Source organism: Aythya fuligula, chromosome 1 (genome assembly GCF_009819795.1).
Source record: "Aythya fuligula isolate bAytFul2 chromosome 1, bAytFul2.pri, whole genome shotgun sequence".
Taxonomy (NCBI): domain Eukaryota; kingdom Metazoa; phylum Chordata; class Aves; order Anseriformes; family Anatidae; genus Aythya; species Aythya fuligula.
Window position 1 is genome coordinate 171,519,137 of NC_045559.1, and position 12,376 is coordinate 171,531,512.

General features: G+C 34.0%; 1 protein-coding gene across 1 annotated transcript in view; it reads left to right on the forward strand.

Moving 5' to 3' along the window:
* DIAPH3 (diaphanous related formin 3) overlaps positions 1-12,376 on the forward strand; it is a 234,576-nt gene that overhangs the window by 92,329 nt on the left and 129,871 nt on the right. Inside the window, exons 18-20 of the mRNA XM_032208227.1 lie at positions 4,928-4,960; positions 7,834-7,929; positions 8,891-8,985. Coding sequence (XP_032064118.1) covers positions 4,928-4,960; positions 7,834-7,929; positions 8,891-8,985 — 224 coding nt within the window. The remainder of the gene's footprint in view (positions 1-4,927; positions 4,961-7,833; positions 7,930-8,890; positions 8,986-12,376) is intronic.

Below are 12,376 nucleotides of genomic sequence, written 5' to 3' on the forward strand. Positions count from 1 at the left end.
GGCCATAGGAAGTGCTTTGGAGATTTTCTGTCTTCAGAGTCTTCTTGGACTGGAGGAAAGTACTTCAAGGATCTTATCGATCAGATACTGATAAAGTAATAATGACACTGATAAAATAATAATTTGAAGGTAACTTAGCAAGTAAGTTTGTGCAATGAGTTATAACTGTGGTCTTGCTTTCCTCGTGAAATTGCTTGTTACAGCTTGTTTTTTACTGAAGCGTTAACAGAATTAGGTAATATTAGTGATGTTTGAAAAACTTGTGATGCTTCTCTACTTCTCCATTCTTAAGAATCTGCAAAGCATAAGCAAAAGGTAGGACTAGGTGATCTTTTGAGGTTCCTTCCAGCCTAGGCTGTTTTATGATTGTATGAGAAGCTTATACTTGAGTCTGTTAGACAAGGATAGCTATTTTGTTAAGAGTAAGTCCTGAGTGAGTCCTTAAACGTAGTCATCAGGTTAACCTTTCGTGTGTGCTTTTAAATTAAAAGTTTCACTCAGTCAAACAGATATGATTGTTGTACAAGAAACAGAAGAGAAAAAGATTTACATTGGTTTATGCTCAGTCCAGACTTCGAATCTTTGAAAGTCAAGGGCTAAAAACATATATTATCATAAAATGACTTTTGACGGTACAGTGAATAAAGATATGAATGGGTAAAAGGCATTTTTACTTCTGTAAATAAATGATGATAAATAGAATAACAATTTGAAAAAAAATCACTGTAAGGAGATCTAAAGATAGCTTGTACCTTGGACTGTGGTCTAGAAATAAGTCATTGTCCAACTTCTGGAAACCATTTAGTGAAACTGAGAGAGTTTTGACATCAAGGAAATTAGGAATTGTTCATGAGAAGATTTAAAAAAAATACATTTTTTTCAACTAATAGTCTTACTTGTAACCAGCAACACAGCATAGGTAGGGAAATGCTGTGGCACATTAATGCTGCTTAATGTATACTACTGAAGATAGATGAGCAGCATAAGCCACATCTTTGAAAGTTCCCTTTTTCATTCAGATTTGCTTAACAGTATGATTGTGTTTAAATTTCAGTGGCTTCAGCACTTTCTGGTGCTCTTCTAATTCTTACTGCTTTACTGAATTAGAGATAAGGTGTTAAAATTTTCATATCAGTGAAATTTGAGCATGGGGAAAGACTTTAATAACAATGCAATAGAAAAGTATGAATTACCAATTTTAATGTCTACCAAATAAAAATAAAAGAAACTTTGAGTAACAACCCTCTTTTCCACTTCCAAATTATAAAGATTAAAATAACTTCAATATATCCAATAGTGAAACTGTCTACAAATTATTTTTTTGGGGAGGATGTTGGGGGAAGCGTTCCATTGGAGGTTCTATCCCAACGTGCACTGTCAGTAGATGTTTTAGAATAGACCAATAAAATGGACAGAACAGACTGCTAGGACCACGGGTTATTCACCCAAGAACTCTAATGGAACTGAAGGATGAAGCAGCTCTAAAACTGCCCTATGAACTGTTCTGTGTAAACTGTAGTTAGAACCCAGGCCCGTGTCACAGGAAAGGAAGCACTTGGCAAATGCAGTGAAAGTTTTTGAAAAGGATCATATTATCCTCATGTTTGAGGATCTGTGATTATGGAAGTTGATATCCATGGTGCTCATATTGTAGAAAATGATTAATAAAGGGCAGAATTAGTTAACTATTAATTAATGGTTCATACACTGGTGAAGTCTTCTCTATCTCAGTAATGGTTAAAAGCAAGTAGGATTTTAGGAGCTGTTAGGAAAGAAAAACAAAATAATGAAAAAAAATGCATTGCTGTGCAACTCCAAGCTTTGCTGCATCGTACATATTTTGTATGGTTGTTCTTGCTATTAAAAGATATAGTAGAGATATAGCAAAACTGATCAAGATTATGGAGACAAATAAAATTAAGTCTTTCTTTGTACAGTCCATAATTAAGAATGGGAACTGTGCTGAAGGACTTCAATGTTTACAATTTATCAGAAATAAAAAACAATTATAGAAATGTATGGAAGAACAATCTGTTGAGGATTATTAAATGAAAAGATTTTGCTTGTGAATTTGACAGCCTCTGAAATGCTAATATATGAAGACCTGCAAGGAAGCAAGTTCTTGTTCTCGTACAAGAAGACTACTTCTTTTACTTCTTCCTTGTTTCTTCTACATCCATGGAAGAAATTGACTTTGGATCCAACAGAGCATAGTTATTCCTCTGAAGAGGTTTTCAGGTGCAGCAATCTAGCTCTAGCTCTAACTGCTTTTGGTAACTGAGTCTTGCAGCTTCAGTTGCCTTGTTGTACTTAATGACTTGTGCTGGCTCATTGTCCAGCACTTGTGAGGTTCTATACCTCCTTTCAGATAACAGACCCAGAAAGGAAGAGTTGAACAATTGTCAGCCATCCTATTTCATGGAATAGTAGGTAACATTGCTGTACTTCTTTGATCATCTGTGCTCACCTCAGGTGCAACTGCACTCGGATCTTGTTATTCTGCTTTTGATAGCTTTTGCCAAGTGATGGGTCAACCTTGTAAGCCAAAGCAGCTATGTCTTGGTGATAGGAATATAACTTAAAATGGGAAGGTCTTGAAAATCACAGGAGAATTGTATGTACACTGGAACTAGACGAAATAACTTTACTGCTGAGGACACAAGTATGTTTTAATTTTCCTGTTTCAGCCAACACTACTGTAGCGGAAGGCACATCTGTATCTTCTTTCTCTTCCTCTCACAGGAAAACTATAGAAGTTTTATGTCATTCCTGGAGTTGAATGAATCTCGATTAAAGCTTTCAGTTCTAGTGTGGGATCAATCAAGTGTTTGGATTATAGCTAAGAAACAAATTCTTCTGATTTATATATATCATATTGCTCACAGGGTTTTAGATCTTGAGATGTATAATTTCAAAATTGGATTTTATTTTAAGATTTTATCAACTTCATTAAAAATGGAAGAGGGACGTTAGAGAGTCTAATGTCATTGTTTTTTGAATAAGTTATAATCATTTAGAAACTATTTGGTCAGTATAACTGCATTTATATTTTAATAATAAAATTAAGACAGTATTTCTGCTTTAAAAAACCTTGCCTAATGACTTAGTTTAGCTATTTGACTGATTTCCCAAAAGCAGTACTCTGTAACTATAAACTCTGGAGTTCGTTCCTAGAAAAGAGGTTGAAAGCCCAAACATTAAGTCTATTTGTTTAATCACTTTTGCCAGTGTACTAGTTCTTGTCATATGAATCAGCCTGTGCCAGTTATCATTGTCTTCTTGCAAACAAGGACCTGATATGTCTGTGATACGTATGTATTTACCTGTTTGTTGTTTTATTTTTTGTGTTGTTCCACCTATTCATGCCATGATTGTATAGTGTTTCAGTGGGCAGGATGCATGCACCTATAAAGATTCTAAGCTGAAGTACTTATTTACATGCATTAAATGGGATGTACATTTACAAGAAATAGTTGAAAGAAGACTGTATTAAGTAATATAAAAGGTGCTAGGTAATAAATACAAATTGGAACACCTTTTTGGATGTTTTTATCTTTTACAGAGCTATAAGAAAAGGCATTGGTATATTATAATTACTTTAACTCTCATACATATTATAATGCTTCAATGATTTTCTCATGCAAATATATATTTTTTCAGTATTTCTATGTATCACAAAATACCTGTCCTATTGTTAAGGGGTTATAATTTTTAATAAGGTGGGTATTTTGTGGTACATTAGAATACTGAAGAAATAGGCTGAAAAGCTTTGAGTAAAATATCAATAAATTAGCTCATGTAGGATTCCATCCACATATTCATGAAGCACTATGCTATAGACTTCCAAATGCAATGTCATATGTGTAAAATAGTCTTCTCACCACTCCCATCAGGCTCTGATTTCATTCAGATCGCTGCCACAGATGGAGAGAGTTGACTACAGTTGAATGTGTATATGGATAGACATTTGAAAGAGGCAATAAAAAGCAACCTTTCTAATAGCTAAAACTCATTTGAGCTATTTGTTCACCTGCACATTCAGAACTGCTAATCTTGGCCTTATGTTAGTAAGGATGTGGAACTGTGGAGATAAGGAACTATGGTTGGAACTGTGAAGGGTGTGCAATGAAGACTGCTTGTTTATACCATTCTGTTTCCCAGACTCAGACGTCCGAGCATCAGATGAGGTGCTACTGGCCAAAGATGCTATAGGTCTGATGCTTGGACCATGTGTATGGCCACAGTCTAATAGGTGTAGCATGGAGACAGAATATGTGAGGGTGTACAGGAATTAATACCTGACATTACCGTCTAGTTGCATAATACCTGAAAAAAGACATCTGATTTTGAAATAAGTCAATGGTATAATATGATGGTCCAGCTTCAGGAGCCATGAGAGCTGGATATGCATTTTGATATCACCTGGTTTGATTGTTCTCTGTATGGAACAAGAATGTCTTATCACTATTATCCTCGATAGCCACCTCTTTTCTGTAGCAGCTGCCCACTCTCAGTGGGCTGCTTTCTCTTTTTCCCGTGTAAGCAGAAGTTTTCCATTTTCTATCTTTTCTATTTTCTATATGCTTTCCTTCCTGTCCCAGTGCCCTCCCCAAGTAAAAGTCTAATTACTTATTTTCTTTATAATCTAGATATTTACTTCACCGGTTCAGATACTCTATTCAATTTTTAATATATTTTTTTTCTTTTTCCTTTTCTTCTTTTTTCATTTATGGAAGTAGTTTTGTGTCTCTCTCTCTCTCTCTTTTTTTTTTTTTTCCCCTCTCTCTTATAAATTAGTCAGCAAACTAGGTAAAATTTTCTAGAGGCAGTAGTAAATATCAGAGTTTTCATTGCGAAGTACAACATTTCCTATGGGGAAAACAAGTAATATGTATGCTTTGCTTCTTTCTGCTGGCAACAACATTAGGATGTGACCTGAATTCTCCTGAAGAAGTATCATGTAAGTTTGCAGTAATTTAGTTTGTTGCATAATTGTATAACTGCATACAATACCTGCATGAGTTCCTGGAGTAAGTTATATATTTTTCCTTAGGGTTATGATACCTTTAGTATTGCTATAACTTTGTGTGTAACCTCTTCTTTGGTGAAAATTCCAGAGAGAATTAGTTCATTTGCAGCATTGTTTCTTGATATCAAAGTTGAGAGTTAAAATTGTGTGCAACTGCTGTTTTTTTTTTTTGTTTTTTTTTTTTATGTTTGTATAGTTTTGTATTATCTCTGAGACTTGTAGTGCATGGATACTGTTTTCTACCCTGAGAAAAATGTAAATATGTTTCGATTTCAGCCCTTATTTAATTCCTAGTTCAAGGCTATCAGGTCAATTTTAAGTAAATTCAAGTAATTACAGTATATTAGTGTTATTATTAAGGAAATTATTTTGTTTCCTATAAAATAACGACTTGTCATGTTCCAGACTAGATGTAAATTATTACTGTATTTTCATTATGGTTCAGACTAGTAAGACATAAAAATGGTGTAGAACCAGTGCCACAGAGTTGTACGGATGTAGTGGCATCTGCAGCTGCAGCACTGATTAGATAGGCAACTCAAAACTGTTAAGAATGACAGTTTTAAGCATGTAGTCAATAAGGAGTTACTGCTGGAGAAAGCAGTTGTATGATTTTGAGATCCACAGCCCCCAACACATCCTTCTGGATTTGGTAAGGACTATACTAAAAGCATAGCCAGAAAAAAAAATGAAATTTTAGTGGCAACCTCCTTTTTGTCTGGTAGCTCTAGTGTCATTCTGTTCCTATTGTGAGCATAGGATGTTGAGTTCTCAGATTGATGGTTCAAACCTATTCCTTTGTTTTCACATGTGTAGGGAACAAAGTGTTTCAGTTTTCCTGGGACAGGAGAATGATAACCTCTTTGATAAATCCATGCTAAAAGAAACTCAAGGCCAACTGGTTCTGGGTAGGGCAAGGAAAATAACTAAAGTGGATTGTGCCTTTCGTAATCCACTTGCCAGGACCCTAGATATCTGTCCTTCTTCCAAGGACTGTTTTATGTCTTAGTTCTGTGATTCCATCTTTTGGAAAGCCAGGTTGTTTTCTGCACTGTGGCTTATCTTCAAAAGCAGCATCATGCTGCCTAGCAGGTGTAGTGTATTAAAAGTGATTTGGAAGATGATTCAAATTTGCGTGTCCACCAACTCAAAAGGGACTAGAATCCAGTTCCTTCAATCACTCTGTGAGGTCTTTAAGTTCTTATCTCTTTGGTAATAGTCATACTGGACAACACAGCTCAAAGACATCAAGAAACATCAAGACATCATTTAATCTGTCTTCTTATCCTGAATAAAACCTATTATGCTTAGAAAAATACATTTTTATTTTTTTTTAAGAATGTCGTAGCTGTCAAAGCTCTCTTTTAAAATCCACAGAAGTCATTCCAATTTAGGGAAGTGTTCCTGGTAATTCACACTACATCTGGTTTTGTCAGGAATCATTAATGAGCTAGAAATTGTAATCCTAACAATTCCATTTACTAAAACACAAAATAGGTTCAATATATATCTTTGAAATATAAGATTTGGTGCATTCAAGGGTAATGTTAGGCTTGATGAATGTCTTCCCAGATCAGAGAGACTGGGTTATCTATTTTGGGGTTAATAATTCCGTAATCAGGCAGGCAAGTATATGATATGGCTACTGTCAAAAGGACAAGTCTTACTGACAAGCCTTCTCATTTATATCCATCTCCTGAAGACAGTGGTATATACTTTTATTACCATATATTTTCTACTCAAATATTTGAAGCATGTGTGACAATTTAGGACAATCATACTGCAAAGCTTGGAAACTAATTTCAGATGCTAGATAATTAGGTAAATAATAGGAATTCATTGGGTGAATAACGTTTGACAGTGAAGATTTGTGCTGAATTAAAAAACAATGGAGATTGGATATAAGGAAAGATTTGTTTGTTTTTGGTCTTTTATTTTGTTTCCATAATAGCTGGAATGGTTCTTTTCCTAGTAACACATTATCAAGCATCTATGTTATTTTAAGTAAAATTCTTATGACAGTGTGTAAATAATGAGAAATAAATTCAGCTTGTATAATGTGTTTGGAAGATCCTATTTGTATGAACTATAATCTGAAAAGAAAGAATAAGCCAGAATTTCCAGCACTGTTAATGCGTGTTTATGCAATCACTTTGCCTTTATGTTATTTTCTAACAAGGTGATTATATCATATATATAAAAAAACATCTTTTTGGAGGAGATAAGGAAAATAGCTAATAAGTATGTACTCACTTATATTCCAAGGTAATGTTAGTCTTTGAATGAGCCTGTGGTCTATGATAATTATTTGTTTAGACAAGGGGGCACAAAACCACATAATTTGGGGTTGTTTCTTTATTGCTCAATGTTGAGAGGTATTCACATACCTTCTTTATGTACCTTCTTTTTTACCTTTTTTTTTGTTACTGTTAAAATCCAATTCAGTGTATTAACCTGGCCAGGTTGACTGAAGTCAGTTGCATGGTATGTTAAGGATTCTTTTATGTCCTCAGACAACTCTTACAATTAGTATTGGCATCTTCATTCAAGTCGTATATTAAACAAACAAACTTGTTCTAGAAGGCTAACATGCTGACAAATTTGACTGACAAACAAAAACTTAAAGATTAAGAGCACTAAATACAAAACCACTATTTTTTGTTTGTATATTCAATGATTTGTTCTTCTCTTTGTGCATTGACTACACTTGGCAGGAAATATGTTCTGTATTCATTAATGTTTTCTCTAAATATCATCTAAATATCGAAAGCTAACAGTGAGTGTGTTTGTGCTTACTTTGGTAGTAAAAAAAGAGGAGGAAGATTTTGAAGAAAAGAAATCCATTAAGAAACGAATCAAGGAATTAAAAGTGCTGGACCCAAAGATTGCACAGAATCTGTGTAAGTAGATTTTGGTTTTATGATAAAGTAATGTTATATTAATATTCCATTAAAAATGTCTTTCTCTCTTGTGTGACTACCTCATAACCACTGTTTGGTTAAATGTGTGAGAGTATGCTTTATATGTGTGGCATTAAACTCAAACATGTAAGTTAATACAATTGAAAATATATGTTAAAAGAAAAGACCCAGAAAACAGTTAAACAATATCTCTCATTTAAGAATGAGTTTATTTCATTAGGTATCCTAAGCAATAGGATAAATAGGATACAGCTGAATATCTACTACCTGTCTTTATTTTCAACATATTCATTAAGGATTACTGCCCACACAACCAAAAAGTCAATAAAGACAGTAATGTCTACAAGATGTCTGGCCAACCCTCATGCACTTTGCAGAAGAAAGCAATAATCAGTACACTGCACAATAATACACAAATAAAGAAGCCAAAGTTTTGGCAGACGAGAGTGGTATAATGAATAGGTAACTAAAGGCAGGCAGAAATAAAATTAGAAATGATCTTATAATGGTGAAGAAATAAACAGGTTTATATGAAAAAATAATATATGTATGTATATATATGTATTAACTGCTTATATGGTTTTGGTAGTGGTAATTTTCTTGAGCTGCTTTTTTTGTGAGAAAGCACTAATGAGACTGTTGAAGAAAAAAGCCTAACTGTCATCTTGGTACAAAATACTATGGTGGCAATGACTGTCGTTGAGAGTAGACTTGTCTAAGTGTTCTTTGATGCTAGATGTTACACATGACAAATGGATGGAGAAAGCTGGAATTACTGGAGAACAGTAAATAAAAATACACTTTAAATTGTTCTCTTACGTGTATTACTTCTCTTATGTGTATTGTTTGTTGACCTTTAGATGCTATACCCTACTTAATTGATGTTTTATAAGAAGAAATAAATTGTTTTCTTTAATTGTGGGTTAAATATTTATTTCAGCAATTTTCCTTGGATCTTTCCGAGTGCCTTATGAGGAAATCAAGATGATGATATTGGAAGTAGATGAAACACAGCTGTCAGAGTCCATGATTCAGGTAAGGAAATTTGACACTTGAAATCCCAGTATTTCAGGGTAAGCATCTCATCAAATAGAAAACTGTGCCTAAAAAGCCTCTTAATGTACACTGTTTGGCTATTAAATCACTGCAAGAGTTATTTTTTTCTGTGAACTCCGGTTCTTTTTATATTTGTAAAGCTATTTTTTTATAGAAGTAGCTGAGTTGATGTTCTCTACTTTCTGTATTCCTATTATCTAAACCTAAATTGATTTTATTTTTGTTTGTATATTCAAACAGCTTATGTTTGTTCCCTGGTTACTGTATATTCTTTTAAAATTTGTTTTTACCCCAGGCTCAGCTGCACAAATCTTTTGTTCTTGTTGAAAACTAGGTGGAAAGGGATATTTTCTTCTACTCTCTCTTTTCTCTTTCCTCTTACTAAGAATCTTGCCTTAGGACATCCACACTGACCACATTTCTTCCTTAGAGCTTATTTGGATAGTGTTTTTCTTTTCCATATTATTTTATTCAAAGTATGATTCTGTATTTTATTCAAAGTATGATTCAAAAGATACTCAAAGTTCCTTATGTTTTTCTATTCGCAGAGTTATTTAAAGGATGATAAGTTGAAGAATTCCATAAAACTAATTCTAATACAAATGCTTTATTTTAGAACCATGGGGAAAAAAAAAAACATTTGGAGAAATGTCTGGAGGTCATCTGGTCCAGTCTCTGCTCGTAGCCAGGACAACTAGAGCAGATTGCTTAGGACCTTTCCCATTAGGTTTTGAGCATCTCCAAGGATTGAGATTGCACAGTCTTTCTGGATATATTTTCCAGTGTTGGACTACCTTTATGGTGGAATAACATTTTCTTGTTTATCCAGCTGGAATTTTCTTTTTTGGCACTTGAAACCTTGGCCTTCTGTTGCACCCCTCCAAGACGAGCCGTATTATATCTTCTTTATATATCTTTCAGGTATCTTCCTGATATATCTTTCATTGGGAACCTGAAGACTACATTAAATTCCCCTGAATCCAGTTCTGTTAAACTTGCACAAATGCAGTTCTCTGAACGTCTCTGCTGTGTCCCCAAGTTGTATGCCATGTCCCACAGTCATCTTGATGACGCTTGATTAGATTTGCAGGGATCCTTCTGTAGACCAAGATTGCCATTCTTTTGGATAGGATTCCTATATATTGTGATGAACTTCAATTTTTTGTAATTATGGCTCCTATATACCAAGTTTTAATTGTGAACAATGTACTAGTAATGTAGTGTAGGTGTTCCCTAAGGAGTATTTAGATTATTGACATGTACAACACACCTGAAAGTGTGTTGGAGAGATGGGCACGAGTCCCTGCTGAAACATCCCAAAAAGATAAAGTTAGATTTTTAGAAGCATAAGCTTTTTGCAGATCTGTTGATTAGTGAAGAAAGAAATATAGGTAATAAAAAGAGATAAAATGAGTTGTAACATTCAGACTCCCGAGATTCAAATGTATGACTCACACTGCAACAAGTAGCAATTTGGATTCAAAGGTCAAAACAAAACAAAAAAATTAATTTTTGCATGCTTTGCCTGCAAATTGAATGTTCGCCATATTGAAATGTCAAAATAAGATCCTACTGAGGAGACTGTATGTTCGACATGTACCTTTTCGTGCACTATGCCGTTTGGGTGTCATCTTTTATCACTTGGATTTCAAAGATCTTTAGACTCTGTTGAGCTATTTAGACTTCACTTTCCTTTAAAGGGAATTTGTCTACTGAATGATTTGCAGGATGGGATGTTTTTCTTAGGAAATATTTGAAAGAAGAAAGATGAGCCATCATCTCCAGTGACTGCATGTATATATCATTGTGTAATTCTTTCTATTTTGTTGGAAAATGGAGCATCAAGATGCAGTTAATATTGCCACTGAAACTATGTATTGCTTTAAGGTTATTAGGATGAACAGAGTAGTTTATGCCTTAGAGCTCATTGTTGATGCTAGTTTGTGCTTACATCCCTTTTCTTTTTCAAGGTTTTCTCTGTGCTTAGAAGATGCATGATTTGTCTCTTTATGTATATAAAATAAATATGTGGGGTAATAGCTGAGATTCTGTAGAACTGCATGACAATCTGAGAGGTAGAATATGCTACACTGTTATGTTCAGCTTGACCTCTGTCTCAGAGTTTCCATGTTTTCTCTGAATCTCTATCATGCTGTTTGACCTTATCATTCTTTCCAGTGGTGAAAATTCAGCTTCTTAATGATATTACATCCTTAATAATACTGTGAAGCAACCTGTCTGTAATATATATTATATATCAATATTATGAAAAACTGACAACTTGATGTATTATTTCCTTGTGTGTAATTCAAAGAAAACGAAACATTTTTTTCGTTTTTCGTGTTTTTGAGATCAGAAATGAGAGTCTACAGTCTTGGACAAGTTAGTGTTTGAGTCCTTTTGTGTTTGGTTTTGTAGGGGAGGGAACAATTTTATTAAAAAAAAGGATAAGAGACATTGAAGGACCAAAAGTGAAGTAAGGAATAATGTCCTACAAGAAGACAATGATATTACCAACTGCTGCGACTGACTGAAAGTCAGTGTAGTAGAATACAAGTAATAATGCTCACAGTATCCTGTTTGAAAGTTATATATATGTAACAAGGCATGCTGCTGGATGATTTCAGGTCACTTGTTTTTTTTTTTTTTAAAAGGTGATTATACATTATCAAGCCTAAATGAAATGGAAAATTCAGTGAGACTTATTAACTCCAAATTTACTTTGCAAGTTTGTGTGTAATCATTACTGTCAAATGGCTTTATCCAAGCTTCTCGTTTCTGAGTAAAACAGTTCAGTAAGGATTTTGAAAATGGTACCATCTAAGTTCAAACCTCGAAAAGCACTTAGACATCTATCCTCCTTTGAAAGTGGTTGAATCGTGTGTCTCATTGCCTTAAAAATCTAGTATTCCCCCTCACATATGCTGAGGTTACTAAATAAATTAAAATATCCATCTGTATTGTCTCTTTTAAAGCATGTCTGCTTTTAAAAACCTAAACTAGTGTTGGGTTTGGATATCCAATGAAAATGTAGTTCTGTGTATTTTGTTATTCTGAGAAGAGCAAAAGCATACATAGGTTTGTAAGCATGTGGCTGTTTTTACGTATTTATATGATACCTTAAATATTTTGTTGGTTCTCCTTTTCAGAAATTTCTCATCTTCACCATTTTTTTTTGTCTAGCTGTTAATATTGCCCAGTAAATCTTAATGTCACAGTTTCTGAAGTTGGAGAGTTGTCCTTAATCCTACCTTTTTGTTATACAGAATGCATAAGTAAAATGTATAATTTGTGTCTCTCTCCATCCTGTTCCCCTCCCTTCTCTTGTTAGAATTTATATACTTCTGAAATATACTTCTGAAAAATTAAT